Source organism: Xenia sp. Carnegie-2017, unplaced genomic scaffold, assembly GCF_021976095.1.
Source record: "Xenia sp. Carnegie-2017 unplaced genomic scaffold, XeniaSp_v1 HiC_scaffold_24, whole genome shotgun sequence".
NCBI classification, from domain to species: domain Eukaryota; kingdom Metazoa; phylum Cnidaria; class Anthozoa; order Malacalcyonacea; family Xeniidae; genus Xenia; species Xenia sp. Carnegie-2017.
The window spans coordinates 10,203,006-10,231,003 of NW_025813487.1; the positions used below are offsets into that span (position 1 = coordinate 10,203,006).

The 27,998-nt window shown below is 34.2% G+C and overlaps 1 protein-coding gene across 1 annotated transcript; it reads left to right on the plus strand.

The window, feature by feature from the left end:
- The first annotated feature begins 812 nt into the window (after window positions 1–812).
- Window positions 813–27,371, plus strand: LOC124450771 (MAM and LDL-receptor class A domain-containing protein 1-like). Its single transcript, XM_047001411.1, has 14 exons — window positions 813–969; window positions 1,272–1,340; window positions 4,140–4,319; window positions 8,117–8,281; window positions 12,439–12,588; window positions 12,703–12,953; window positions 14,515–14,641; window positions 14,961–15,107; window positions 17,189–17,439; window positions 18,897–19,353; window positions 21,448–21,567; window positions 25,882–26,147; window positions 26,241–26,325; window positions 26,613–27,371. The coding sequence occupies exons 2-14, from the start codon at window positions 1,283–1,285 to the stop codon at window positions 27,068–27,070; spliced, it is 2,715 nt and encodes a 904-aa protein (XP_046857367.1). The 5' UTR covers window positions 813–969; window positions 1,272–1,282; the 3' UTR covers window positions 27,071–27,371.
- The last annotated feature ends 627 nt before the right edge of the window (window positions 27,372–27,998 follow it).

Sequence of the window (27,998 nt, forward strand, 5' to 3'; positions counted from 1 at the left end):
TTACTTAAAATATTAGTCGCTTCGCCGCATTTTATAGATATGCTGATTAATTTCCGGTCATAGGTATTTTCTGACGAGTTCTGTCGTTACAAATAATCCATTTATTACACGTACGTTGTTTAGCAAAAAGTGAAACTAATGATATATATTGTCAATGTTAGTAAGGAGAATAACTTCTTTACGATTTTTAAAGTTAAATACAACATTTCAGTGAGAAGTTGTTATGCAGCCTTTCTGGCATAGTGACAAATAACGGAGGTTTCGGTTTCTGAACAAGAATGTTAATTGCTTGTAATTAGAGTGATTATAACACGAAACAAGAAATATGCACATTGCGGTATTTGTAAATTTAGCTTCTTACTCTGATCTATGCTTTGAAACATGCATTCGGCAATTTTCTTTCTATACGAAAGGTTGATTTAATCTTTTTCTTTCATTCAATAGCGCTGCCAGAGCGAGGGAGAGGAGGGTTGGCAAATATTCATAATTGCATGTTATAATCGGTTGAAAACAATAATGCAATATGCTGCATGTATGAATATTCGAATCCCTCCGTCACAGCCCGTTAAGATTAAAACAAATTATTTGATAAATTCATTGATTTTAATGGCATGTTGTTTTATATTTTTGCCATTGAAATTTCTTGCAAAAATCACACAACCTGCAAGATTCTAGAGAGACTGAAGTCTCGTGCATTATTGAGTTATATCATTCGACCAATCAGCGCCGTGTTTTCAAAAGACTATTTCATAACAACATATAATTGTCTTTTGAATAGATTTTCCAGATTAAGCATAGTTTTCAAAATTTAACTCTGTGGTATAGCAAAGCCGAAACACGAAGCCATAACAAACCCTTGGTAAATACATGTAAAAACTGTTGATCAACAGTCAAAAGTGCTCTTTTGTGATATCGATAGTCCAATATTTCTATTTCATTGTTTTTAGAACATCTTAAACTTCTCAAAAGGTAAGCATAATGAAAAGATCACATTATATTTCTTAATAAAGTAAATTTAGCAGACACAGTGATACAACATAAGAAAGTATAGCGTTCCTTCAGGGCGATTGTTTTTATGTTCGTAATAGTAATTTACACACTTTCATTTTGTATTCAAAGAGAAAGAACGGTAGTTTCAAATTGCTAAGCATTAACAAAATTGAAATGCAACTCAACATTTGTGCACCTTGTTCACTATACGTAAATGGCTATTGGGAGGAAAAATACTATCTAGAATATTATCTGTGCTTAGTTTTTCGTCGATTTTGCAGCTTGGTTCAACATGGAATCTAAAGAATGGTCTAGATATATTTTTTTGCTGTCAATGTTATTTTCTCGAGGTATGTTATTTATTCCACATCATAAAAGAAGTGACTCAATTGCCTCTGGTGGAATGTTATAACCCGCTGTTATTGCGTTTTTATTGTAATACAAATAAAATTCTTCTGTACAAAATTATTCAAAACTTTAGCCAACAAGCTATTGAACTTGAAATTTCACGTAAGTCTTTTTATATGCGGGATTTACTTTGCGTATGATTGCACGTTTTTGGGATTTTAAACAATTTAGAATAGAAGTCACGATGTTCCTACAATTCTTTACCGTGTTAGGCTGACAAAAACATCACAAAGCACAAAAAACTGTTTGTAGGCGTAATGTTCGACATTACAGTCGGGTGTTGTCTCATATCACTTTGACTTTGAAGCTTTAAAGTTACCTTTGTGCAAGGTCCTCCTTCACGCGCATTGCAATATGTTATAACCATAAGGCAGACGAGTAATTTTATTGTTTACGTTCAAACTGTCATAAAACTGTTTCGGGAAATCGATGTATTTTTCGCTGCAAGAATGAAACTGTAAACGAAAGAAAGCAAAAAAGCGCGTTTTGCATATTCCAGTAAAGGAAGACGTATTGTTTTTTTAAGCAATATTCTTACAAAACATACAGTCATGATCTTTACTAAAGCAGTTTGCCTTAGTAAAGATCATGACTGTATGATCGGGAACAAGAAACTTTACTTGATGAATTACGATTTTTGACTTTTTAATTTAAAAATACATAACACAAGCACAAATGCATTTCAACGCAAAATGTGGCAAATATTCCGACATTCTCTGTGATATGCTATAATTTTACCTCTGGCAAATCAACAACTAATCAAGTACTTTACCATAAAAGTAATGATGTATCTGTCATTTGATAACAAACAAGTTAATTGTAATTATTATACATGGTGGAATCTTGATTGTGATTGGCTAAGCGCCAACAGATATTCTCAATATATTGTTGCCAATGAATTGTAAGTAGACTGGAACGATAGCTTTATAAGTAATCTGAAGTCAATTGAAGTTGTTATGCTGCTTCGCATATTTTTCGCGATGACTGTTTTATCTTCGTAACAGAATGGATTTTTAAAATCAATTGCAAATGGAATATTTGCCAAAATGTAGATATATTAGCGTTTGAAATCGTTGACGATGTTTGGTTATTAACGTGTTAAGATTGAAGATGAACATTCTAAGTAAGATGGACTTGTAAATGCGATGCTATATTACATAAATAATATTCTTTGAGATACTTCTCGATTGATTGGCTGATTGCAGTGCAGTTTCTTTGTAATTGCATAGTAAAATCATGGAATTGCACTGTTGAAAAGCTGTAGTTGCGCTGTGAATAATGTTTTAGCATTGACTGAAAAGCAGTGAAAGCCAACAAACTTCTTTTTGATTTTAAAAAAAACATGCCAGCAGTTGCAAATTCAATCGCTTGAATATTAAGAATTAAAAAAAATGCAAAGAATTAAAACAAAACAGCAAGTACTGTGTTTTTGGGATTTAAACAGTTAGGCCGCATGACAAGGTTTTTTTGAAGCAATAGAGAGTAAAGAATCTTGGCAGAGTTAGACTATACAGTTTTTAAAAACCTTACTCGTGCATTTCTATTCGTAATTGCACTTAAAAACATACTATACATATACTTATAAAAGCAAGAATTGCTTCAAGAAATGAATTTGTGATTTGTCATTGAAAGATCCAAAATTTTATCATAAAAGGTAGTCTATGTCTTTGAAAGTCTTGCAAATTACAAATAATGCACTTAATTCCTCATATCTTACTATAATTCTGTTCCTTTTAAAACTATACTTGTTGTAAGAATTTCACATGTTCTATTTGCGTGTAAAGTGTGAAAGTGATGATTTGAAATTTGAGCAGTGTAAAATTGTGGTTTCTGTCATTGACTTATCTCACTTTTCAAGAACTGGTCAGGGTGTATATATCAAACATTTGTCAAACAGTTAGGCTGCTAAGTTCGAGCTTAAATTTAAAATTTAATATAGCTACATAGGAATTTGTGCATTGAGTTAAATATTTTGAACAAGTTCATGCTTAATAGCCTGTTGGACAAATATTTGACAGAACAAATATTGACAGAATGACCTACTCTATACAAATTTTAAAACGCAACACACATATTGAATAAATTGAATCCATTTTTACAGTTTTTCTACGGGCCTGGTTATATGGAGGCGAGCTGGCCTGGATAGCGAGCTAGCCCGATGATTTAAGGAATTAAAAAGAGGCAAAAGTTCAAGGTTAAAAATTACAACTGTTTGCGAAGCCCCACACGTCACTCCAGTTGTAATTCTCAAATTAGGGCAAATTGATTGTTTTAAATTTAAATGTTTTGCGTAGTTATTAAGTCAGAATCTTGTGAAATTGCTTGAGAAGAGTTATGTGATGATAAGTATTGAATCGTTTCCATTTGCCAAAATCATTTAACGCTTGGCCGAATCCTGGCTACCGGGCTCATAATATCAGCACCTATAGCAGTTATATCCCTGAGTCTCATGAACATTTTCAATCTCATGGACATTTTCAATCATGAGACTCATGGAAAGCCTAACTCAATTTTTTCTCTTTAGAGCATACATTATAAATGTATATTATGTATAGGTGACGTAGGTTGTAAAGGGACTACTGACTACACAAAAAGTATCGCAAAATCTTGTTCGCCAGAAGAGTTTTCTCGTATTTTATCAATAACACTAAGCTTATAAAGATGCTTCGAAGAAAGGTGTCCTTAGAATAGCGGGTTAGAATTATGGATTATTAATTTTCTTTGTTTCATTTTTCTTGAAGGTTTCAGCATAAACATTTGTACGGACATTGTCGTGAGATCATCCAGTGGTTATATTACGACACCAAATTTTCCAAACACGTACCCCGCAAATACTTCTTGTGCTCTAACCATTCGACGACCATTCGGAGAGAGGATCAACTTCAAGATCATATATATGAATCTTGAGACAAGGGGGAATGGTATTTATAGTTTTTTTGTCATTTCTTCATTTTATTGAAACAAGTATAGTTTATAGAGGTAATTTACATCGCGATGTAACCATTGAGTTCTATAATAACTGGAGGGGCTAACTTTACTGGGGTGAGGATGCCAAAAAAATGGCGGCCAACGGACGTATTTCCGCTGAAATGATCGCTTTGCAGAAAAATAATATTCTCGACCACCCCCTGGTGTCTATAGTATATTATAAAGAATTTTTCAAAAACAAACACGATATCACAGAATATGGATATCGTTAGTTCCATAATCTGTGACGATTCTTTTTTGGCATTTCTTTTATAATGCCAACACTTCAATCGTTCAATTGTTGGATGTCGTAGTTTCCACAAAAAGGAACATATCGCTTCTCACAGGTGAGGTAGTTGTTTGTTTTGTTAGTCCGTCAACGATTGAAAAGCAATTATACATGCACTTGAAAAGCCATAAAATACATATTAAAGATCGTATTTTTTAAGACTGACTTGAACGCCAAATATACTGATGTTTTCCTGTTTATAAAACTCTGTATACTTGTAAAATTTTATAAAATTCTGTATACTTTTCTGTCATTTGTTAATGCATGAAATCGTAAATTTACCCATCTATTTGCAAAATAGTTTCCTAAAGCAAAAGACACTGCACACATTTTGCTCTGTATCAAATGTGATCTGGTATCAAAAGAAATGATCAGCCCCAACGGTACCCATGATTTGGAGCAGAGCTTGTTATGTTCTATTTGCTGACAACATGCAGGGAAGATCAAGGAGTAAAGATGACTGGAAGATGTTATTGACCAGGCAGAGTCTTAAAAAATGATAATGCTGTAAAGATAATTGAATACATCAAATTCTATGGATGGAGACAATGGATTCACTAAGGATGCCTTGAATGCTTTGAAGTTAAGGTTCATGATCCAAAGAAAGATGGCAAGAAGGTTGTGTGTGTTTTGATGCTTAATGAAATGTCAATTCACAAACATGTAGAATGGAAGGCCATAAAGTTTGTGTCTATGTAAACATTTGTACTGAGATTGATGATGACTCGATGCAGATGTGAAGCTTCAAACTGTATAAGCCATTGGGTTTTATGTAACTTAATGTTTAAATCATGTCATATCTTTATCAAAATATTTTAGTTGAGTGTTGTTTGAATGTTACTAATATCTAATGCACTATACTGAAGCATTAAAGATTCAGTGATGAAACCTTTAAAGTTACTGTACTGTATATTTCTTATATATTTTATATTTCTTCAAGAAAATTTGAGCTTATTTACCTATTAGAGTACAGAATGGAGATTTATCATATGCATTATTGTTTTTTTAAAGAAAAGTTTTTCACTTTTCAAAGCTTTTCTACAAATTTTTGCTTCTTATTTCTTATCATGAGATTGATGATATAGAGGTAATATAATCCAATAACTTTCTAATTTCTAAAAGCTTTAAGCTTCTAGCATAAAAGTACACTATAGGAATGTAATTCATTTGGTTTTATTGCCTTGCTATGACATATCTACTTGCACTTCATCATTCTTGTATGAGCAAAACAGCAGATGTGGATACTCAGTGTGCATTACCAACTGCTTATGAAATTTATTATTAAGGTGAAAACTGTGTTAATCATTCAAATTATGCTGCACTTATATTGCAAATATAGGAAAAACAAAACAAAGTGAAAAAGAAAGGTAGAAGTATTAAAACTACAAATGAATTATAAACACCATTGGAAGCATAAGTGTTTTGATTATTATTTGCATTTTGCCCAATTCATATATCAATACAACAAAATCAAAATGTGCTACAAGTTTACAAGTATTTGATGCAGTTGCACTTCAGAACATCACAAAAAGGTTACTTAAAGTAATTTCTATACAATATTGTTTGTTTTCATTTACCAAACCTATGCAGACTTGAGTCTTTTTGAAATTTCATATGAAACTCAATTACAGAAAATCCGTAAATATCCAGAGATTTAATATGTACTTTTTTAAAGAAACAAGTAAAAATCCTACAATTGTGGCGAAAAAGCCATTGCCCATTGCATGAAAAAGAAGCGAAACAGCAATGATAACAAATAAGCTAACTTCTCTCTCGTGAACCACTGTGGAGATGAACTATGATATACTTTTTTGTATAGACTAAAGAGTTTAATCGATCAAACAAATTTGACGCTGGTAAGAAAACGACGCACATCTGCATTCATACATGTGTAGCCGACATATAGGTCTTTCGTCGATAGTTATAAATGCATCCTCGTAGAAGCAGATAACTGACAACCACAGTTGACTCGCTGTTATGAATTTAAGGTTTTTACCTTGATTTTCATCAAAAAATTGCTTGCCGAATCCCAAATACACATATACATTTTCCTCACTCTTTCCTCAGGAGGGAGTGGGAAATTGTGAAATTCTCGGAAAAGCGGTCAATTTCGGTAAATCTCAGCGGCAACGGACGAAATCCGCCATTTTTTTGGCATCATCAGATATCTAAGGCCGCGCTTGAGATAGCCGCTCCAGTTATTATAGAACTCAATGGATGTAACTTGACAATTTTGATACACTTTGAGTAAAATCCAAATTTGTGTTCTGCATTTGACTTTTTAAGTGGCGTTGTAAAGGGTGTCCCAAAAAACATAAAACACATAGATTTATTATATATTTGCCAAAACTATTATACACAATAATGTAATTAGCATTCTCAAAAGTCTAATGAGCTTATAATAACTTCTATAAATTTTTTCCAGCTTTTTACAGTATTAGTTAAAGCAAAAACAAGTTAAAAGTAGCTGCTATCATACACTGATTTTCATCTCAAATTTATTATGCAAAATTTTGCAAAATCAAAGCGACATTAACTGCGTATTATTATATAGCAAGCGTTACTTCCGGCAAAATGTCGCTCTTTGATTGGCTCAGAAACATTTTTGCCGGTCCATTATTTTCCCGCAATCGACCACGATCCAAAACGCGTAATTTCACATTCAAGTGTAAACAAACTTCGTATGGCAAACTGCAAAACGCAAGAAAAACGAAACAAAAAACCATTTACGAATGTGAGTCGAAGGAAAAATACTCGGAAATCAGTTTAACTTTCCAGACGATACAGTTTGAAACAATTTAATTTTTACTGACAAAAACTATAAAAGTGAAAGTCAACCTATATAAAACACCAAGGGCGAGAAACAAAGCAAGCTTGGTTTCAGGTCAAATAATGCCATATAATAAACCTTTTAATAACCTAGCTTTCTCGGTCTTTACTAAGAAACATCAAACCTTTGTCTTTTTGTACAAACCTCGCATACGGGCTCGGTGTGTACAAAAAGACCTCGGTCTGTTATTTCTCCGTACAGATCTTGAGCTCGGTTATTAAGCTCTTAATAACAGCCACAAAAATCTTCCACCTTCATATCTTCTATAAGTTGCAAGAATCATGTTGCAACCGAACTAGCGTGTGACTAAATCAACCAGGCGCGCAACAAACAGTATTTATTTATACGCTTATCTTTCTACATGTCCTTTCAGCTTAGGTAGTTCTTTTTCGCAGATTAAAGATGGACGTTTCATGCTTATTGTCACCGTTGTGCAACACGTTCTTGAATTCATAACGCAAATTTCATTTTAAGTTTTTTTTATGTGTTGGCCCTATCTTCCCTGGCTAAGCCGATTCCATTTTAATTTCGTAATAATTTGTAACTTGGGTAAAACAGATATTTATATTTCTTTACAAAAGAGAAATATCTGTGTTTAATTTTTTGTTTAAATTTATTCTACTTAAAATCAGGTAGCTGTAGCGACAGCGTAAAAATATCCGGAATAACAACAAAAGCATTTTGTGGAAACGACAACATGACATTCGTTCCTGGAGGAAGTGTAGTCAGTGTATCATTCTCGTCTGACACAAGAGTTGGATACAGTGGGTTCAACATCACTTTTATTTCATTCAATGGTATGCTTATAAATTCTCTCGAATTCAACAAGTATTCACTTTAAAGACTTTTTTGTGTTGAAATGCCTATATCTGGTTTGGGAACTAATTTCTTTAAATAGTTAAATCAATTATATAAAAATAAAATATATTTAATACAACGATAATGCTATCTTCATGTGTCTTTTGAACATATAAAAAGGTCACGTCTTGCAAGATGTGACGTAAGAACGAGAACACGCACATTGAAGATATACTTTTATTATACAGGTTTATCGCATTCAATAGACGTGCAAAAATTAGAACTCTTCGGACGCTATTTCTCACTAAAATCATATATTATTTTTCGGTGTTTATATTTCAAAAAAAGAGCGTATTCTCCGAATGCGCTGGACGTCGTTTTGCATTTCTTAAATGACTAAGTGATGTGTGCAAACGTAGCTCAACTTGTTGACTGTGATGTTCAAAAATCCTAAACAATGTTTAGGTACGATTTTTTAACCACCAAGATTTAGACCTCGGTACGTACTTGGCAAGTTCAAACTTTTTTTAACAACAGTTAACAGTAAAGTAAATGGTTTGAACCCGGGAGCATCGTTATATGTTTGTAAATGATGATCGTCCAGGTTAATAAAGTCCTGAGAAGGACTGTTTTTGTTGTTGTTGACTGACGTTTCGACAACCTTAGCTGTAGTCATCTTCAGAGTCAAATGAGGAGTATACGTCAGGTTAGCCGTATTTGTTATCTGGTTCTTACGTCATTGTATTGTGTGTACACGAAATGTGTATTGTCATTGTGGATTAGTGTGAAGTGAAATATTTTATTTTTAGTTGTGATGTGTGATTTAGGTGTGACGTTTTCAGTTGTAATGTGTGGGTGTCAATTGTGTATTGTCATTGTGAATTAGTTTGAAGTGTAATGTTTTTAGTTGATCGTTTGTTTGTATTGGGAATAAGTCGTTTGTAAGGTGCCGGTAATTGCTGTGATCTGTTCAGGGGGGTTTGTTCCAAGTTGGTATACCAACTTTCTAATGTAAGCCGTTGTCTATAGTCAGTACTGTAAGTGATGCATTTTGCCGAGTCCCAGTCAATGTTGTGCTTTGTGATTCGGTGATGTTCGGCGATGTGATTAGTTTTGTCTTGTTTCTTAGTAGCTCGTTTGTGTTCAGTAAGTCTTATGTTTAAGTTCCTGCCAGTTTCCCCGATATAGGAGGCGTGGCAGTCGGAGCAGTTTATTTTGGAAACTGCACCTTGTCGTTCGTTGGGTTGTTCTTTGTCCTTTATGTTCGTTAGTACTTGTCGTAAAGTTGTGATTGGTTTATGTGCGACACGTATGTTGTATGGTCGTAAGATACGCGAGATAGTCTCAGACGTACCTTTGATGTAAGGTATCGTTGCTGTTGTCACTGAGTTGTTCGTTTCGTTGGGTTCGTTGGTTTTGTAAGTGTTGCGTTTGATAAAGTCAGAGTTATAGTTGTTTTTGTCAAAAACACGTTTGAGTTAGTTGTTTTCGTTTTGTAGAGCGTCCGGTGAATCACATATGATTTGTGCACGTCTTGTTAATGTTCTGATTGTGGTGGCTTTGTGTGATGTAGGGTTGTAAGATGATTGGTCTAGTAATCGGTCAGTATGTGTTGGCTTGCGATAAACTGTTTTTCCTAGTTTTTGATTGTCATGTTTTACCAAACAGTCGAGAAAAGGAAGAGTTCCGTTTTCTTCGACATCTTTGGTAAATTGTATGTGGCTGTTCTGTTTGTTGATGTGAGTATGGAAGTCATCAATCTCGTCTGCATGTAGTGCTGTGATTGTGTCATCTACGTAGCGAAACCAAAAAGGTAGTGCATGTTTGTAAGTCATGAGCGCCCGTTCCTCTATAGATTGCATTACAATTTCAGCAACTACAACAGAAACGGGCGAGCCCATTGCTGTCCCATGTAATTGCTTGTAGTGTGTCCCTTTGTATTGGAAGTAAGTCGAGGTGAGGCAGAGCTTTAGTAACTCCATAATGTCTTCTGTCGGTAAGGGCAGTACGTCCGTGGTGTTTGTAATGAAGGTTTTTGTACAATTGAGTGCTAGATTAAGTGGAATACTGGTGAACAGTGATTTCACATCAAAAGACACTAGCATATAGTTGTCCGGTGTTTGTATAGTGCACAATTTTTTAATGAAAGTTTCAGTGGATTGTAGCTTGTGTTTTGATTTGTTTGTAAGTGGTAGCAGTATGTTAGTCAAGTACTTTGAACGTTCGTAAGTAGGCGAATCACAGAATGATACAATTGGTCGCATGGGTATTTGTGGTTTGTGAAGTTTTGGTAGTCCGTATACTCTGGGTGGTCGTGGTACTGAACATCTGAGTCGATAGTAAATACGTTCAGATATAATGTTAGATTTTCTCATAGAGAAGATCTTGCTGTTAAGTTTGCGCACTAGTGATGGTGTTGGGTCTCGTTTGAGTTGTTCGTACGTTTGTCTGTCGTTAACAAGGGTGTCCATTTTGTTAAGGTAATCATTCCTGTCCATGACCACAGTCACGCGTCCTGCGTCATTGTTCACCAGTATTCCACTTAATCTGGCACTTACTTGTACAAAAACCTTCATTACACACACCACGGACGTACTGCCCTTACCGACAGAAGACATTATGGAGTTACTAAAGCTCTGCCTCACCTCGAGTTACTTCCAATACAAAGGAACACACTACAAACAATTACATGGGACAGCAATGGGCTCGCCCGTTTCTGTTGTAGTTGCTGAAATTGTAATGCAATCTACAGAGGAACGGGCGTTCATGACTTACAAACATGCACTACCTTTTTGGTTTCGCTACGTAGATGACACAATCACAGCACTACATGCAGACGAGATTGATGACTTCCATACTCACATCAACAAACAGAACAGCCACATACAATTTACCAAAGATGTCGAAGAAAACGGAACTCTTCCTTTTCTCGACTGTTTGGGAAAACATGACAATCAAAAACTAGGAAAAACAGTTTATCGCAAGCCAACACATACTGACCGACTACTAGACCAATCATCTTACAACCCTACATCACACAAAGCCACCACAATCAGAACATTAACAAGACGTGCACAAATCATATGTGATTCACCGGACGCTCTACAAAACGAAAACAACTAACTCAAACGTGTTTTTGACGAAAACAACTATAACTCTGACTTTATCAAACGCAACACTTACAAAACCAACGAACCCAACGAAACGAACAACTCAGTGACAACAGCAACGATACCTTACATCAAAGGTACGTCTGAGACTATCTCGCGTATCTTACGACCATACAACATACGTGTCGCACATAAACCAATCACAACTTTACGACAAGTACTAACGAACATAAAGGACAAAGAACAACCCAACGAACGACAAGGTGCAGTTTCCAAAATAAACTGCTCCGACTGCCACGCCTCCTATATCGGGGAAACTGGCAGGAACTTAAACATAAGACTTACTGAACACAAACGAGCTACTAAGAAACAAGACAAAACTAATCACATCGCCGAACATCACCGAATCACAAAGCACAACATTGACTGGGACTCGGCAAAATGCATCACTTACAGTACTGACTATAGACAACGGCTTACATTAGAAAGTTGGTATACCAACTTGGAACAAACCCCCCTGAACAGATCACAGCAATTACCGGCACCTTACAAACGACTTATTCACAATACAAACAAACGATCAACTAAAAACATTACACTTCAAACTAATTCACAATGACAATACACAATTGACACCCACACATTACAACTGAAAACGTCACACCTAAATCACACATCACAACTAAAAATAAAATATTTCACTTCACACTAATCCACAATGACAATACACATTTCGTGTACACACAATACAATGACGTAAGAACCAGATAACAAATACGGCTAACCTGACGTTTACTCCTCATTTGACTCTGAAGATGACTACAGCTAAGGTTGTCGAAACGTCAGTCAACAACAACAAAAACAGTCCTTCTCAGGACTTTATTAACATTGACGATCATCATTTACAAACATATAACAGTTAACAGTGCTCAATACTTATCAACACTCCTCAACAGGGTGTGCAAATCCTCTCAAAATGTTATGTGTACATTGTTGACCACATATCAATATATTCAGAGTGTTCAGATTTTCTGCCCCTTCCTTAGAAAGCTGCAGTTTTGATGGTGGCTTGCAAACGAGTGTTTGTCCTTGGAGCAACGTAAATTTAGAAGATGATTTTAATTGGTCGATTAATTCTGGAACAACATCTACTTCGGACACAGGTCCAAACCATGATATTATAGGATCAACGTCTGGTAAGCGTGTGGAGGATTTTTTTTCTATGCATGGAAAATAGGAAACAAATTCGAGAAGCTGCACAATGATTATAAGGGAAGAACTTGTCAAACTTCTTTCTTTTTGTTGAATAGGAAAATATCTCTACACTGAAGCATCTCCTCAACTAATTGGTGATAAAGCTTGGTTGGTCGGGAATAATCTTACGAGCTCACTCACGTGCTTTTCTTTCGGTTATCACATGTATGGAGCTGGAATGGGTACATTAAATATTTACTTAGAGTACAATGTAAAAAAGTCATTGTTGTGGTCATTGAGTGGCAACCAAGGTAACCAATGGTGGTATAGTCAAGTTACAGCAAACTTTACTTCTTTCCCATCTAGAGTAAGTATTGTTTCTACTCTTAACTGTCATTTTTGCCTTACTCATCATTCAACCTAAAAGCCTTCCAAGCAAATGAGTCTACACAATACATAGAGTGCATAGAATTTGTTAGGTGTGCGAGACGTCAACAGCAATTTGTAAATGAGAAAAACTTTACGACGCGATATTAAACACTGATTATTTCGGGTATTAATTTAGCACCTTCTATATGTGAATTTGACATATTGCAGGAGTGCTAAATTACAAGTGTTGATTTAGCGCCAATCTTGGTGTTAACTTAACTCCGTGCAAAGGCTAGTTTGCAACAAAGGATGAAATGAACGTTTCTTTAACATCTCAAGAACGTTAAAAAAGCACCTCATTTGTAAGTTAAAGTGTGAAACTGACAAGAATATTGTAGGTTGATTGTAGAGAGTCAAATTGATACTACATAACCATGATCTCTGTAATCATAACGGTGGACGAATATGAGAAAGTTGTGAAGTTGCAAACAAAGAAGCTATCAACGAATATGTATTAAATATAAATTGTTTGTGCTGTGAGAACAAAATTTTTTTTTAATAATTAAATGGATTAAATAAAATGTTTGTCTTACTGATAACAAAAAAAATTCTTAACCGAGCAAAATTTACGTTTCTGAATTCGAGCAATTACGGAAAACAGATTATCGATTCACACAATTTACAACAAACTTACTGGTAATAAATTTCTGATTCCAGTGCTCAAAACTAATAATCGCAATGCACAATCAAATTTTGTTCTATGCGATGTGAAAGTTAATCGTAGAAGACTGGGAACGAAAAATTATATCGGGGGGAGAGAGTCCTAACGTATGTTTGCTAACATTGACAAGTCACTTGCTACCAATGCAGGAATATATATTTACATTTTTGTGTGTAATAAATCAATAACTAAATGTTTTGAGCTGCTTATTAAAAATTGAATATGTTATATTCAACGTGTTAATATTTTGAGCCACCAGTCTTTATTACAGAAGTATTACTAGGCGAACTACTAACCATCGAGTCACCGTTTCCTTTTTGCTACATGTCGGAATGCAAATGAAGCCTGCAACGTACATCTTCAACCAGCACAAAGCCTTTTGTTCATTATATGTTTATTGGTAAACAAATTCATTACACATTCTCATCACAAGGCACTCCCACACGCCCTTTGTTTTCACTTAACAGTAACGTTATATGATTACTATCACATGTCGCATTGAGCAAACTCTGATTGCGCATTGCAATTATTGCTTTGGTGCACTAAGATTAGTTTTATTTTGTATTGCGTTAATAAAGTTTCTCATAACTATTGACTAAATTTGTATCATGACAACATTTTTGTGAAATCGGGATCAAAGCTTTTGTATAAGAAACAAAGTTTTGCAGTCAATGCAATGTTATTGTATTGATAAATGAAATTGTGAGTTATACAAGCAAGCCACCTTACTAGAGTCTAAATCTGGGATACTACGACACCAAGTCATCAATATTACTGTCATTTGAGAACATCACAAATTGCTAAATGTGCAAATTGATCTCTATTTCTTAATCTATAGTTGATAATAGAAGGTGTTCGTGGATCATCATTTACAAGTGACATAGCGATAGATAATCTTGCCTTAACTCCAGGATATTGTGAAACCGTTTATACTCACGTTACGTTTAGTGAAATAGACTTTAAAGGTTAGTAGCTCACAATTTTCTTATTGTGTATGTTTTGGATTGTTAATTAGTAATTTATTATTGTTTATACTTATCATTCTTCGGGTAAGGACAATAAGAGTGTGAATCTTGCGGACGTAGAGAGTAGTTTATGTTAATATTTTTAGGATGCAAAAGTCATATATATTTGTCTTTGATTTTAGGAAAGTAAGAACCATTAAAAATATTCTAAGTGATTCATTGGGTCAACTATTTTGAGACGAATCCTATGCGAGAAAAATATAAGACTAAATCAATTATCTCAATTCACAGACTTACACATAGTGTCATTCTCGAACAGGTTGCAATTTTGAGAAAGGCTTTGGTACAGTTGATTGTCCTTGGAAGAACACGCAGGGATCTGACAATTTTGACTGGGCAATCATCAGCGGAAATGTAAGATGGAGTACCTCTCTACCATATTGGAACTCCAAGGGATCAAGGGAAGGTAACATGCACGCCATGACACCATATTTGCGTACATAAATGTTATAACCACCTATATAAACATTTTTGTTAAATTGACGACTAGGCTTAATTGTAGAACAACAATCACAATCATCAATAAATTTGAAAATCCTGAAAACCCTTTCATATAGAAATAAGTACATATCAGCTTTTACCATCCCATAAATCTTTTGATTTTGAAACAAAGATGAAATCTACTAAAACTGTTTGACAGCAGGCAATTACAAGTTTATTGATCTTATGCATGGAAGTTCCGTTCAGGAGTCTATATTGTATTTTTCACTGAAAATGGAATAAGCGTTTACATACTATCTATTGTATGTATATAAGCCAAGAGCCCATAACTTGAACATAGCACAAATTTCGTCAATGTTGGTTATTATTGCTTTAACTATTTGCACTTTTCGATAAAGAAATTACATATCATAACTTTCTAAGCAAAGTTAAATTTTCTTCTTATTTCTTAATAGTCTATGTGTCAATAACAATCAAATGTTGTGGTGGTATTTCCTAATTTCGTAGCATCATTTTGCTGCTATTATTATCATTGTCAGATATATTGGTCGTCATTTAAAGTGTATGACATAATTGCAACTTTTTTTACCAATAATAGGTAGTGAAAAGAACATTTTGAAAGATATAGTTGATTGATGGAAAACTTTTTGAACTTTAAGAAATATGTGTTAGCTCCGAACATGCGAAAATATAAGTTTTTTGAAATCATGGCCGGGAGAAAAGGGTCTGAGCATGAAAGCACATTGTGATGTCATACAAGGCACGAAAGTCAACTGATCACTATAAATTACTTTAGATTTTTATTGCTCGAGAAGATTTGTTTGATGACAAGTAATTAATTGTTTCCATTTGCCAAAACCAATTAATGATTGGGTGACTCCCGGCTACCCGGGCTCATGTAATCAGCTCGTTAGTCTCTTTGAATTCTACACATTATATTCTTTATGTTTTTGAATTGAATTTTATTAAAATTATGCATTTCAAGCACACACTACTGATCGAATCTTTATACATAAATTCACTGTCTTAAGTTAAATCGTCTAGACTATAGTTTGTCTTAGTTCTAGCGCAAGCTTGTAATTTCTTGAAGTTTTCCTTTACTCATTGTATATCTACCCATTCATCGTAAGAACTTTGGTTCAAATCAATGCACAGTTTGAACATCGAAAGATTGCAACAACATTATCATTGTCTTATGTGATATGTTACGTCGATTTAGAGTACATTAATACATTTCTCTCTGCTCAAAACGTATTAACGCTTCGATATTTGAATTTGGATGACTTCGCCGCTCTGATGACTTGCGCCTTTACGATTCATTTTAGTCGACATGTTCTCAAAAGATTCCAGATATTTCGAGTTTAAGAAATTTCTTGCGATAATCTAATACAAATTTTTATTTTTTATTTATGCATGCCTAGTGATACTTCTTGATATCTTGCAATCTGATTGGATGCAGCATTTTACGATATCTTGACATGAGGCCCTTTTTGAGACCTCGTGAAAATATTTTTCCATTACTTACCTCCCAACTTATAAATAATCATACAATTATTGATTGATTTACTTTCGTGCCTTGTACGACAAAATAATGCACTTAGTCAGACTCTTTTCTCTTGGCCATGATTAAGAAATACCCCACATCCCCACATGTTTAAAGCCAAATATCTCTTAAGGTTAAAAAATTTTCTATTAATCAACTATATCATTTTTCACGGCGAGCCAAGCAATCTGCGAGATTTTACGAGACTGAAGCTTTCGTGCATCATAGAGTTTTATAAAATACAAACAATTGAACGAGCAGATGCAAACCTAATTTCAAGTTCTTCCAAAGGTTCCATCGGTATCATTTGACAATCGGCGCCGACGTTTCATTTACACAATAAGAAAAATGTGAGCTACTAACCTTTGAAGTCTATTTCACTAAACGTGACGTAAATATATACGGTTTCACAAGGCTAGTTGATAATCTAAAATACTACAATCAAAAATACATTTAAGTACCAAAGTATTGTATTGTGTCTGATCAACACGGATATTTTTTAGGTAAATACATGTACATAAAGGGCAGAAATGGAGAAAAAGCACGGTTGGTCAGTCAGTACTTCAAAGGCTCTACAAAATGTCTCCTTTTTTACTATTACATTTATTCTGCCTATTATTCTGGATCATCTCTATACGTTTACCAAGAAACAGTTAATGGAGCAAAGATACAACTTTTTGTGATGAGTGGCTACAGTGGCTACAATTGGCGTCAGGCTCGCATTTTGATCTCTAATGCCAGTATTAGCCAAAAGGTTAGCTAGCAATAAAACCAAATATATAAATATAGTTATTAAATATACTCGCAAAACACACAAAAATTACCACTTCTTTAATTTTGAAGTAGCTGAAAATGTACAATGAATTTATAGCCAACAAAACCTCCAAATTGACACAATATATTAATGGCGACTTCTGTAATTGAGCCAAGATTTACGGATAAAGGGGATTTCATTGACCAAACTTAAACTAGTGAGCAGCATTATGCACAAATAGCCTAAAATAAAGCGAAAGTGTTTCGAGCAACAATGGGTACACTATTTAAGAAAATTCCTGCTACTCATAGAAATGTACGCTCAACATGCTTAACTCTTGAGGTTTGGGATCGAGTTTACATGATGACGGCATGAAAAATGTGAAACTGTAACGCTAACCGTTAAAGTTTGAAAACGGTATAACTATCCGTGACAATTTGAAAACTGTACGAAATTATACCGTTTTGGCTATGCACAAACACCGAAACAAGAAATTTTTATTACACTTCGATAAACTTCAATCAGCGTCAAAAATGGCGTGGTAAAATATTGGAGTCTAACCGTGATCAATATGGTCAGCAAACGTTCCTCGACTTCTTGAAAAGAAAACTCAAATTAACTTAAAGCCGGCGTCAATCTTGTGTAGTGTGAACATTACACCAAAATGAAGCAAATCTACATCAGCATCGTGTGAACAGTGCTCATGCGTTATGAGACTTTACCGGTAAAGTTTTTTAACAACATCGTTTGACTTGTTTCTTAGAAGTCTAGACAGCCATTACCAACGATTGAAGTTATGAAAAATTCATTTCAAAGAGTGAAGCAGTGGCATCACCAACGCGATAACTTTGGGGGTCACATATTGATATTTGCATGCTATAATCTATAAAATACAATAGATTTGAAAGGAAATTAATTAATTCGACGTATCATGTATACATGAATTAAACTCCCACCCCAGCTATTGCGTTAGCAACGCCACTAGAAAGAAAAATGTATCATTAAGCGTTTGATCAGAAAAATTCCGCATTCATAGGTTTAAGACTCCTCCTAAAAATGTTATGTCCACTTATGGCGGGAAATTCTCCCGTTGTAAGCAAAATTTAAAAACTATATTGAATTAGCCTGTGAATAATGCTCTAGATTTAGGTTTGTACAAGGGGTTATGGTTTCTACTGTGTGATATTCCTCAGTAAAGACAGAACTGGCCTAATTATTAAAAGGTGTATTATGGGGCTTTATTTGACCTGAAATGAAGTTTGTTTAAGAAGTTTGTTTACATCTGTCTGTAAAATTGCGTATTTTGGAATTTTGGACAGTAGTCAATTACAGAAAATAACATACAAATCATACAAATAAACCTTAAACACGTTGCATCATGACGTAAAGGAAACCAATAAAAATGCGTTTAAAATTGTTCAATATATATATTCTTTTTGTCTACAAACTTCTTACAGATAATTATTGAAGGAATCGTCGGTTTTACGTATTCAGACACTATTGCAGTGGATGACTTGCGATTTATTGATTGTCAAGTAAGTTCGACTACACCTCAGTATTATTCCCTGGACACAACAACAAGAAACACGCAGCAGACAACCCAAAAGCCCTTGTCAACTATTTGGAAACTCTCGTCTACTACTCGAAACCCCTCGTCTACTACTCGAAACCCCTTGTCTACTACTCAGAATCCCTCGTCTACTACACGTAACCCCTCGTCTACTACTCGGACATCATCGTCTACTACTCGTAACCCCTTGATTACCATTCGAATTTCATCGCTTACAACTCGGAGCCCTTCGCCTACTACTCAGAACCTTTGGGATACTACTACGACCTTCTTGCCGATTTCTCGGAACCCTAAGCAAACTACTCAGATGCCGGGGAGCACAACATGGAAGACATTGCAAATATGTAAGTATTTTTTGCCCAGTTAAGAAATCAGACTTTCAAATTAAAATTACAATATCAAAAACACGATTTTAAACAACAAACCCTGGTGCATAATCTTGATTGCTTTAAGTTTGCCAACTACTGCAGCTTTTCTGAAGTATGAAATGATTGAATTATACGCAATGCTTTAATTATAGTGCACCAGTAGTGCACGTAATTTTAAGAAGGGCTTCACCCTTCAGAGTGTTTTCATCAGTCGCCATGTTGAGGGAAAATACCATTCAGCGAAAAGAATTTATGCTAATTTCATACTCTTTTGACATAGATTTAATGGAACCACAATTGCTAACGCACATCGGTCGTAGCAAATTGAACATTCCAAGATGGCGGCTCAAGCGGGCAAAAGATTTATAATTTGTATTACGAAAATGATATTTTTCGCATTTCCCGTCGTTGTACCTCTTTCATCGACGTTCTAGCCACTTTTTTCGGAAATGGGATGACATTGCGGAGTTTCTGTTCGTAAATTTGGATGCATCATACGAGTAATGCGACAAATATCGCTTCGTCAAATTTTTTACCAAGTGGTCACTTGAATCAAATCGAACATTAATGTGTGGGGAATACCGAGTTTGGTTTAATCTGAACTTCTGTTAGGTGATTTATGATAAACGGCAAAACCAAAAGAGCAAATAAGCAGTGTCTCATAGATGCAGTGACTACTTTAAGTATGTTTTTTTATATTACATTGAACGACTGGAGCAAAATCGACCAGACTTTTAAGTTTCAAATAAAATATAAATATTTTACACAAAATAACGTATTTACAGTTATGTAGTTTACTCTTTCATATCATGGCAACATTATTACAAGTATTACACACACACACATAGGCCACAGTAATGAGTGTGGTTTGTCGTTATGAGTAATGAAACAGTAAGAACTCCATTTGCCCCAGCATGTCATGGCTGCAACATTTCTTGCAACAACTTGTATTAATGCTTTTAAACCATGCCTTGATTAACATATGAACCAAAAAACTTGAAACGTAAGTGTCCCCAACATGCACACAAAACTAGTCATGACAATTTGTCTCGTAAATATTTACCAAATCAATTGAAAAGCATTTTAGCCGAATCCAGATCATTTATTCTCATTTATTATTATTTATCTTCTTCTGTGAGATTAGTATATTGTGTCAAACATCAAGAGTCTAGTCCCAGACAAACATAAAAACCATCCAAGAGTCAATACATGTGGCAGTTGACCAAACTTACCTTAACTTTGGAAAATAAATAATAATTCAACCTGCTTCACTACTATGTACATACAATAAGTAGTTTCAAAATAATATACATTTGACATGTCCATCTCTTTAGGTAGTAAAAAGCAACAGGCAGACTCCTCAGCTTAAAGTGTTTTCACTAATAAGGTCTTCGGCTGTTTCTGCCCTTTTTAGTGAATAATACCAATTAAATGAGAAATTCAACCAGGAAACATTAATATTTCGACCTTACATAAGACAAGACTCAACAAAATTACTATCTTTGGACTCAGGTGACAACTCGATAAAGATTTGACGAAGCAATATTTGTCGTTTTATTCATTTGATGCATCCAAGTTTACATCCAAAAACTCTGCAATGTCCTCCCATTCCCCAAAAAAGTGGTCAGAACTTGGATGGAAGGGGTAGAACGACAGAAAATGCGAAAAACCTTATTTTCGTAATACAAATTATAGTTTTTTGCCTGCTTGAACCGCCATCTTGGAATGTTCAATTTGCTACGGCCGGCTATGTATAACTTGTATATACGTCAGCAATCTATGTTTATTACATGTATGTTTTTTAATTACCGGCCATAAGCTTTTATGTATCCCCAACATTGCCGCTTTGACGTCACATGCAAACACTCCATATATGAAAATATCACGCTATTCGAACGCCATTTTCACGACGTCCTAGACAATATGTCATGTTTGTCAAACGTCACCATTACTTGTTTTGATTTTCTGATGCTGCAAACAGCCAACTGCAGAACAATTGATACCAATATTAGCAATTATATAAGTATCCACTTTCTTTGTCTTAGATATTAATTGTTTCTTCATTTAAAGCAGCCCAAGGCTGTAATTTTCTTAGTAGATTTTGGACCCGCAACTGTCCATGGGGAAACGTATTGTCAGATGGAAATAGCTATGACGACTATCATTGGAGAGTGAACTTAACTTCCACTAGTAAGCAACTACATCTGTTTACTATTAATCCAAATCTTAATACAACACGGTTGTACTATATATTGTATTTTAATGGAAAATCATATTAGTATTTTTATGGAAATTTCATTTGGATAGCTACTTTATTAGCTATTTATTTACGAATTAGATTACGAGCTCGAGCTATGAGGTGATGGTAGACAAGAGCGATGCCCAAACTAACTATTGCCTAATTGAAATCGAGTGCGAGTAATCTAAAAGAATAGAATCATACCAGTATTCATAAGAAAAGGTTGCTACAGTTGTTCTTGATTCGTTGTTTTATGCATTTCTTGTTGTTTCCATTTTTTATATCAAAAAGAGAACGATTTTTCTCATTGTAGTTTATTTCATTTTATTTCATTTTTGTTTACTTCATCTTTAATATCTTAAAGTTGTATTTTGTGGCAACTTTAGCCTTCTAAATGAAAAAACAATGAAGTTTATCGTCAGCGGGCGATTGTTCAAAAGCCAGTTAACTTAACCTAGAGTTAGCAACTAAGCTAGGGCTAAAATCATTAACCTAAGGTTAGCTAAACAAGGGTTAAAATTGTATTGTTAAAAGCAGGATTAAGCCAATGGCGGATTGTTTATTATGTCAGAGGCAGCGCAAGCTCGATAATTGGGGAAGGTAAATATTCATATATGCATGTTCTACCTTAGTAGCTTCTATTGAAATAAATTGTGCTTAAGGATTAACAAAGAGTAAAACATACGAATAATTATCGAGCTTGCGTTGTATAGTATGTGGCCTGTAGATTAAAGGAAAGTTGTAGGCCTGTAATTGATATAGATTCCTCCATTAAGTTCAGTTTTCGCTTGCTTTTACGTTTCCTGCTTGTAACCCCATAGGGTAAAAAATGGGGACATGATCAGGTAAACCGGGAATGATGAAATGAGCATTGCGCATTTCAATAGTAGATAATACAAAAACCATTTTCCTCTGCATTTGACTGCTCGTAAGGTTTTCAACAGGATAAATGATCTAAGTTAAGCACATTTAGGTAGCCCGGGATAGCAAAAACCTGCAGATCCTGATTTTATAAAGATACAATGGGCCTTTTGAAAGCCCGGGCCTTTAGGCTTAAGCCTACTTAGCCTACTGGTATTCTGCTTCTTAGTTAAGCGTTGAGTTAACTAACCCTGGGTTAAGACATTTAACCTTGGTTTAAAAAGCGCACAAATCCAAATCAGGTTAATTAACAATGTCAATTCATTCAACACAACCAATCACACACTGAAAGTCAGCTTGCAAAAAAAATTGTTTTTATTTTATCGATTACGCAGTTTTTCGTCAATCAAAGATGGCCAATTTTAAAAGTGATTCGTAGTTCTATTCAATGCCAGTGATAAAGCTCGCATCGTTCCACACTGGTCTCGCCGGTTATCTCGCACAACTTGTTCGAAACTGTCCTTAGCAAAGAACCTCAATGTAATTACGAATTGTTGTAGATGACAGAAGTGCACAGCTTCGCTGCGTATCCTAACTAAAAATCTTAAAGAAGCGGAATTGTTATACAATGTATTTCGTTTCTGCCGAATTTAGTTCATGCTCACTCTCGCAAAAACCTTTAGTATTTTGTCTTCGTAGACGATATCTTTTGCAACGACGCTAATTTACACGGGAAAGGAGAGCAAATTCTGTCATGAGTTGTTTTATTTACGAAAATAATATGTTAACTAAGAGTTAAGTAATTTTACCCACCTAGTGAGGAGGATTTAAGTAACCCCTTGTTTTAACCGAGGGTTTAAAATAACATAGATTCGAGAACCGCAACTAACCAAGGGTTAAAATTTAACCCTTGGTTAAGTATAGTTAACTCTGGGTTCGCGTTAACCGGATTTTGAACAACCGCCCCCAGGAAGCTAACTCAAACAGAAGATTGAAGGCTCGGCAGCCATGTTTGTTTGTAATAGAATTATGACAAGAAACATACTTTGAATGAAAGGTCTATGTTTAACTAAAATTTGAGAATCACCCAGAAATTTTTGTTTATATAATAAAATTTCGAATTTATTCCAAATTCATCATCAGATTTGTGAGGCAATAAATTTGAAATATTACTGTGCAGGCCGAAACTTCTGGGGGGGGGGGAGGCTGATACACACCTCCACAATTTTTCCAATCTTTCATCTCTATAGTCGGTAAGTTAAAAGAACTTATTGGTCAGATTTTAGAAAATGAGATAAAAATAGAATCTGATGCACTGCATGACAGAAAACATAAGACATAATAATTAAAATGATATGTTGTTCCCTAATTTTAAAAAGTACATCGGGTAGGATTTTGTATTCGTATATATCAACTCTGATAACAACCATTGCAAATTTTTAAGATAAAGCGTTAAGAAATATTTGGCAATTCCGTGATGTGTCAAAATGATATGTGGAGACTCCGTTTCATTTTCACTGAGGAAAGTAGTTGTTTTGTAAGCTCAACAAAAGTAGACAATAGCGCCAGTTTATCGTTATTTGTAATATTAAATTCTTTTGTCTGGTATATGTTTGTATAATTTTATTCACATTACTGTCCATGTTAATTAGTCCGTGTTGTTACCATCTACAATTCATTTCCTAAGTCCAATTCAAACGCGCATATACTGAACACTAAAACCTTGCTTTAACCTGGGTTGAACTCAACAAATATTAAGAAGTAGAATGAATTAAACTGAAATCAAACATGTATTAATAGTTTTTACACTTTAAAAAAGACATACATGAGTCCATTTGTACCTGGATTGAACCTAAATTAGTTTATGTCGCGGAAATTATGCTGTAGTTTACATCAACGTATAATTAGTTTTATTTACTTGTAATGAATTATAAACTTATGCATACATTGTTGAATAATATCCCTAATTGGAATAAATGGACAGTATAAAGTATATAAGCGTAATTTAGAAAATTCAATGTGAGCCTTATCCGCGAGATAAATACTGTTACACAAACATATAGCTAAATGAGAAATTAGAGAATAATACGTTTTCAACCTGCAAATATAACAAGCAAGATTCTCGCACTGCACCACGTAAAGACACCTTCTTTAAGTAAAATTAGAATAGTGCAAGCTTTTAGATATATATAATTTTATAAAATTTCTAATTAATTGTGGAGTAAAAAAAAGTGGAAAAATTTGTTTGCAAAACTGACTTTAATATAGCTTCATTGTGGGAAGATAATAATTTCTGATAAAACTAATAAGCAACTAGCTACATGTTTTACAGCAATTTGTCCGGAATCATAGTAATTTGTTAACAAATGGGCATCGCAAAAAATTTTGAAAAACTCAAAATTAAGTTGAAATTGCATTATCATGATTATAAACAATTATAAAAAGTGCATGCATGATGTCATAACTCGTTATTGTGAAAGGAAATATGTTGTATAACCATGATCTTTAGCGCCATAAAGCTATATTTTATTAGCTTATTGATCATCAAACTATGCAAGTGAAAATTGAAGAAACTGTTCACTGACTCCTACATACAAAAGAAAATAGCAACTACCAAATGTAATTGGATTTTTATATTGCATTTTATCATTTCGTATTAAACTTTATCCGTCTATATCTGTCCAGTAAATTACCTTTAAGAGTTGTAAAAATCCATCGGGCAATTCTATGGCCACGACCTTCATGTCCGGTAAAATAGTCCGTCACCCTCCAAAGTTTATACCCAAGTTTCGGCCCTGTTACTGTGATGCAATAAATGAAAATATTACTTTGTCAAAAAAGTGTCTTGTTTGTTTCTAAAATATTGAGTTACGCATGGACCTTTTATTCGGAGTATGCTTTTTTGCTGTGCAATAGAGTAGAATTATGATTCTCCCAATAATAATTAGCAAAAACATGCCTACCAACAAAGTTGTCACGTGCTTTACTTGGGTTTCTAACGGTAAACTTCATCATTTACTTTAGAAAACAATTTTAGAGAAGGCTTAAGCTCCCAATATATACGACATTAAGATATTTAATGGTAAAAGGATAAAAAATTTATTTTAACTAAGTAACTATGGTTTGGATAAGAGCCGTTCGATTTTATAATATAAAATATAATATTAAATTGTGGCTACCTTACTCGATCTTTATGATTACTAATATGACTTGCTCTCGATTTCCATCATCGGATATTTTGTATTTGGGCTTTCTCCTTATCAAATATCACCTTATAAAAATCTCAACTTGTACTCTGTTGTTAAATTTGAAGAGTTCTTTCATTACTATTTTGTATTTTTTAAATTTACAATCAATTTCGTGTAGGTTTCGTTTTTAACTAAATAATTAAAAATCCTAATTAGGAGGAGGATATGCATATGTAAAATGGCCATCGGAAACAACAAAGAAAAAGGCCTGGTTTGTGAGTGAATATTTTAGTAATTCCAGTGAGTGTTTCAAGTTCTCCTATCGCATACATGGCACAAATGGACAAAAAGTATTACAAGTCTACCAGCAAGCTTTAGGAAGAGTGAAAATATTGCGTTGGTCACAAAGCAAAAGTAAAACATCAGTTTGGCATGACGCTGAAGTTACGATGCCAAAGCTGGAGTACAATTTACTTTACAGGGTAATTTTTTAAAACATATTTGGAACCTTTCTTAGTTAAATTGGAAATTGCATATTGTAATCTTAATATGCTTTTTTTTCTGTTTTCTTGTAGCTAATTATCGAAGGTGTTTTTGAGGCATATAGCAATGGTGAAATAAATGTATACAAATTTTCGTTTACTTCTGGAGCTTGCAATGGTTAGTTTAAGATGTCGTATGTGCCATAATAATTTAGCCATAATACACAGATCATCTATTTGCAAATATATGTAAATAGCAAAGAATGATGCTTACTTAAAGACAGTACTCTAAAGCCATGTGTCCTAGTGTGTGCAAAAATGCATGTACTAAAATTTTTATTTGACGTTAATGATACTAATTTAATTGCAAACAAGCGTGTAGTTTTGAGCAGTTTATATACAACTTATGTAGGACACTTTCCCTTAAGTACTAATTTTTTTGTGTTCTCAACGATCAATTTCCAGACAGCAGTAAATCCTCTTCGAATGAAAATGCTGGTGTCATTATTGCATCTGTTGCAATCGCTCTTCTGATAATCATGAACGGAATTTTCATCATTTGGTATATACGCCATAAAAACAAGCAGAAAACATCTTCCACAACTTCCTCTGACAGTTATCAGAATCCAGCCTATTCAGACGGTGAACAAAAGAAGACGACTGTCTTACCACCACCACCAGATTTTAAAAGTGAAAGTAAATCACCACCAGTTGATAGCAATGCGCCATTTGCTATGGCAAAGCGTGGAGTTTTATATTTTGTACCTGATGATAATCAATCAAATGTTATACCGTCCAATCCACCTCACAATAACACAAATGCAGGCCAAATGTCTTTTATTTCCACATCCGCTTCTGAAAATCCTTACTACATTCCCAGTTTATCGCTAGACCAGGACGTTCAATCACAATATCATTATTAAAATAAGCTTTGGGTGCTGAGAGCTTAATAAGCCTCGAAATTTAATATTCTAAATGGCACTTATATCACTTGATAATCAAGCACTAGTTCATTTACCTCCTCAAGAAATACATTGTTCGCGATGGACCTTGTGTGTATTTAATGAAGTTATAATTTTCTAAATAAATTTGTATGCACTTACTGATTTTTCTTAATAATTTTAAACTTAGTTGTATAATCAACTTGCAAAATTGTAATCATGTTTATCACATTTTTTTATTGTTTTTATTATTTTGTGTACAATAAATAAACTTGTAAGCAATTCAAGCATCAATAGGTTCAGTCGATCATCGACAAAGTACGAAACTGTCATGGAGTGCACTTGATGTTCATCACTTTTAACATTTAAAGCTATTGATGCAAGGGTAGACAATGACAATGGATATCATTCTCTTAAAGATTCAAAAAAGTGATTATTATTATAAGGTGTGTTATACAAAAATTCAATTGTTTTCAAAATGTCAAGTAGAAAAAATTTCAAAAATATGTCATTCTGCTATCATTTACTTTTTGCAAGTGTATAAAAAATAATTAGTATACATAAAATATCCGAGTATTGAAAAAGCTCAATTACAAGCAATTAATGGCCACGAGAAGTGTTTAACATGGTAACAGCAAATTCCTGATTTTTTTTACTATCTTGTTCTAGGATAAAACCATCCCATGCACCTACAGAAAGTTAAAAAGACTTTCTTTCGACATTGCTTGACGTTTTGTAGCTTAAGACTTGACGTTTTGTAGCTTAAGACGTTTTGTAGCTTAAGATCACGATGTAAATGCGATAATAAAGTAAGAATAATTAATGAATTTTTAATTAATATGAATAGGTAATTTTTGAATTTCAAACATCAGTCGCGAAACGGATTTGACATACTCTAGATCCCCCCTGA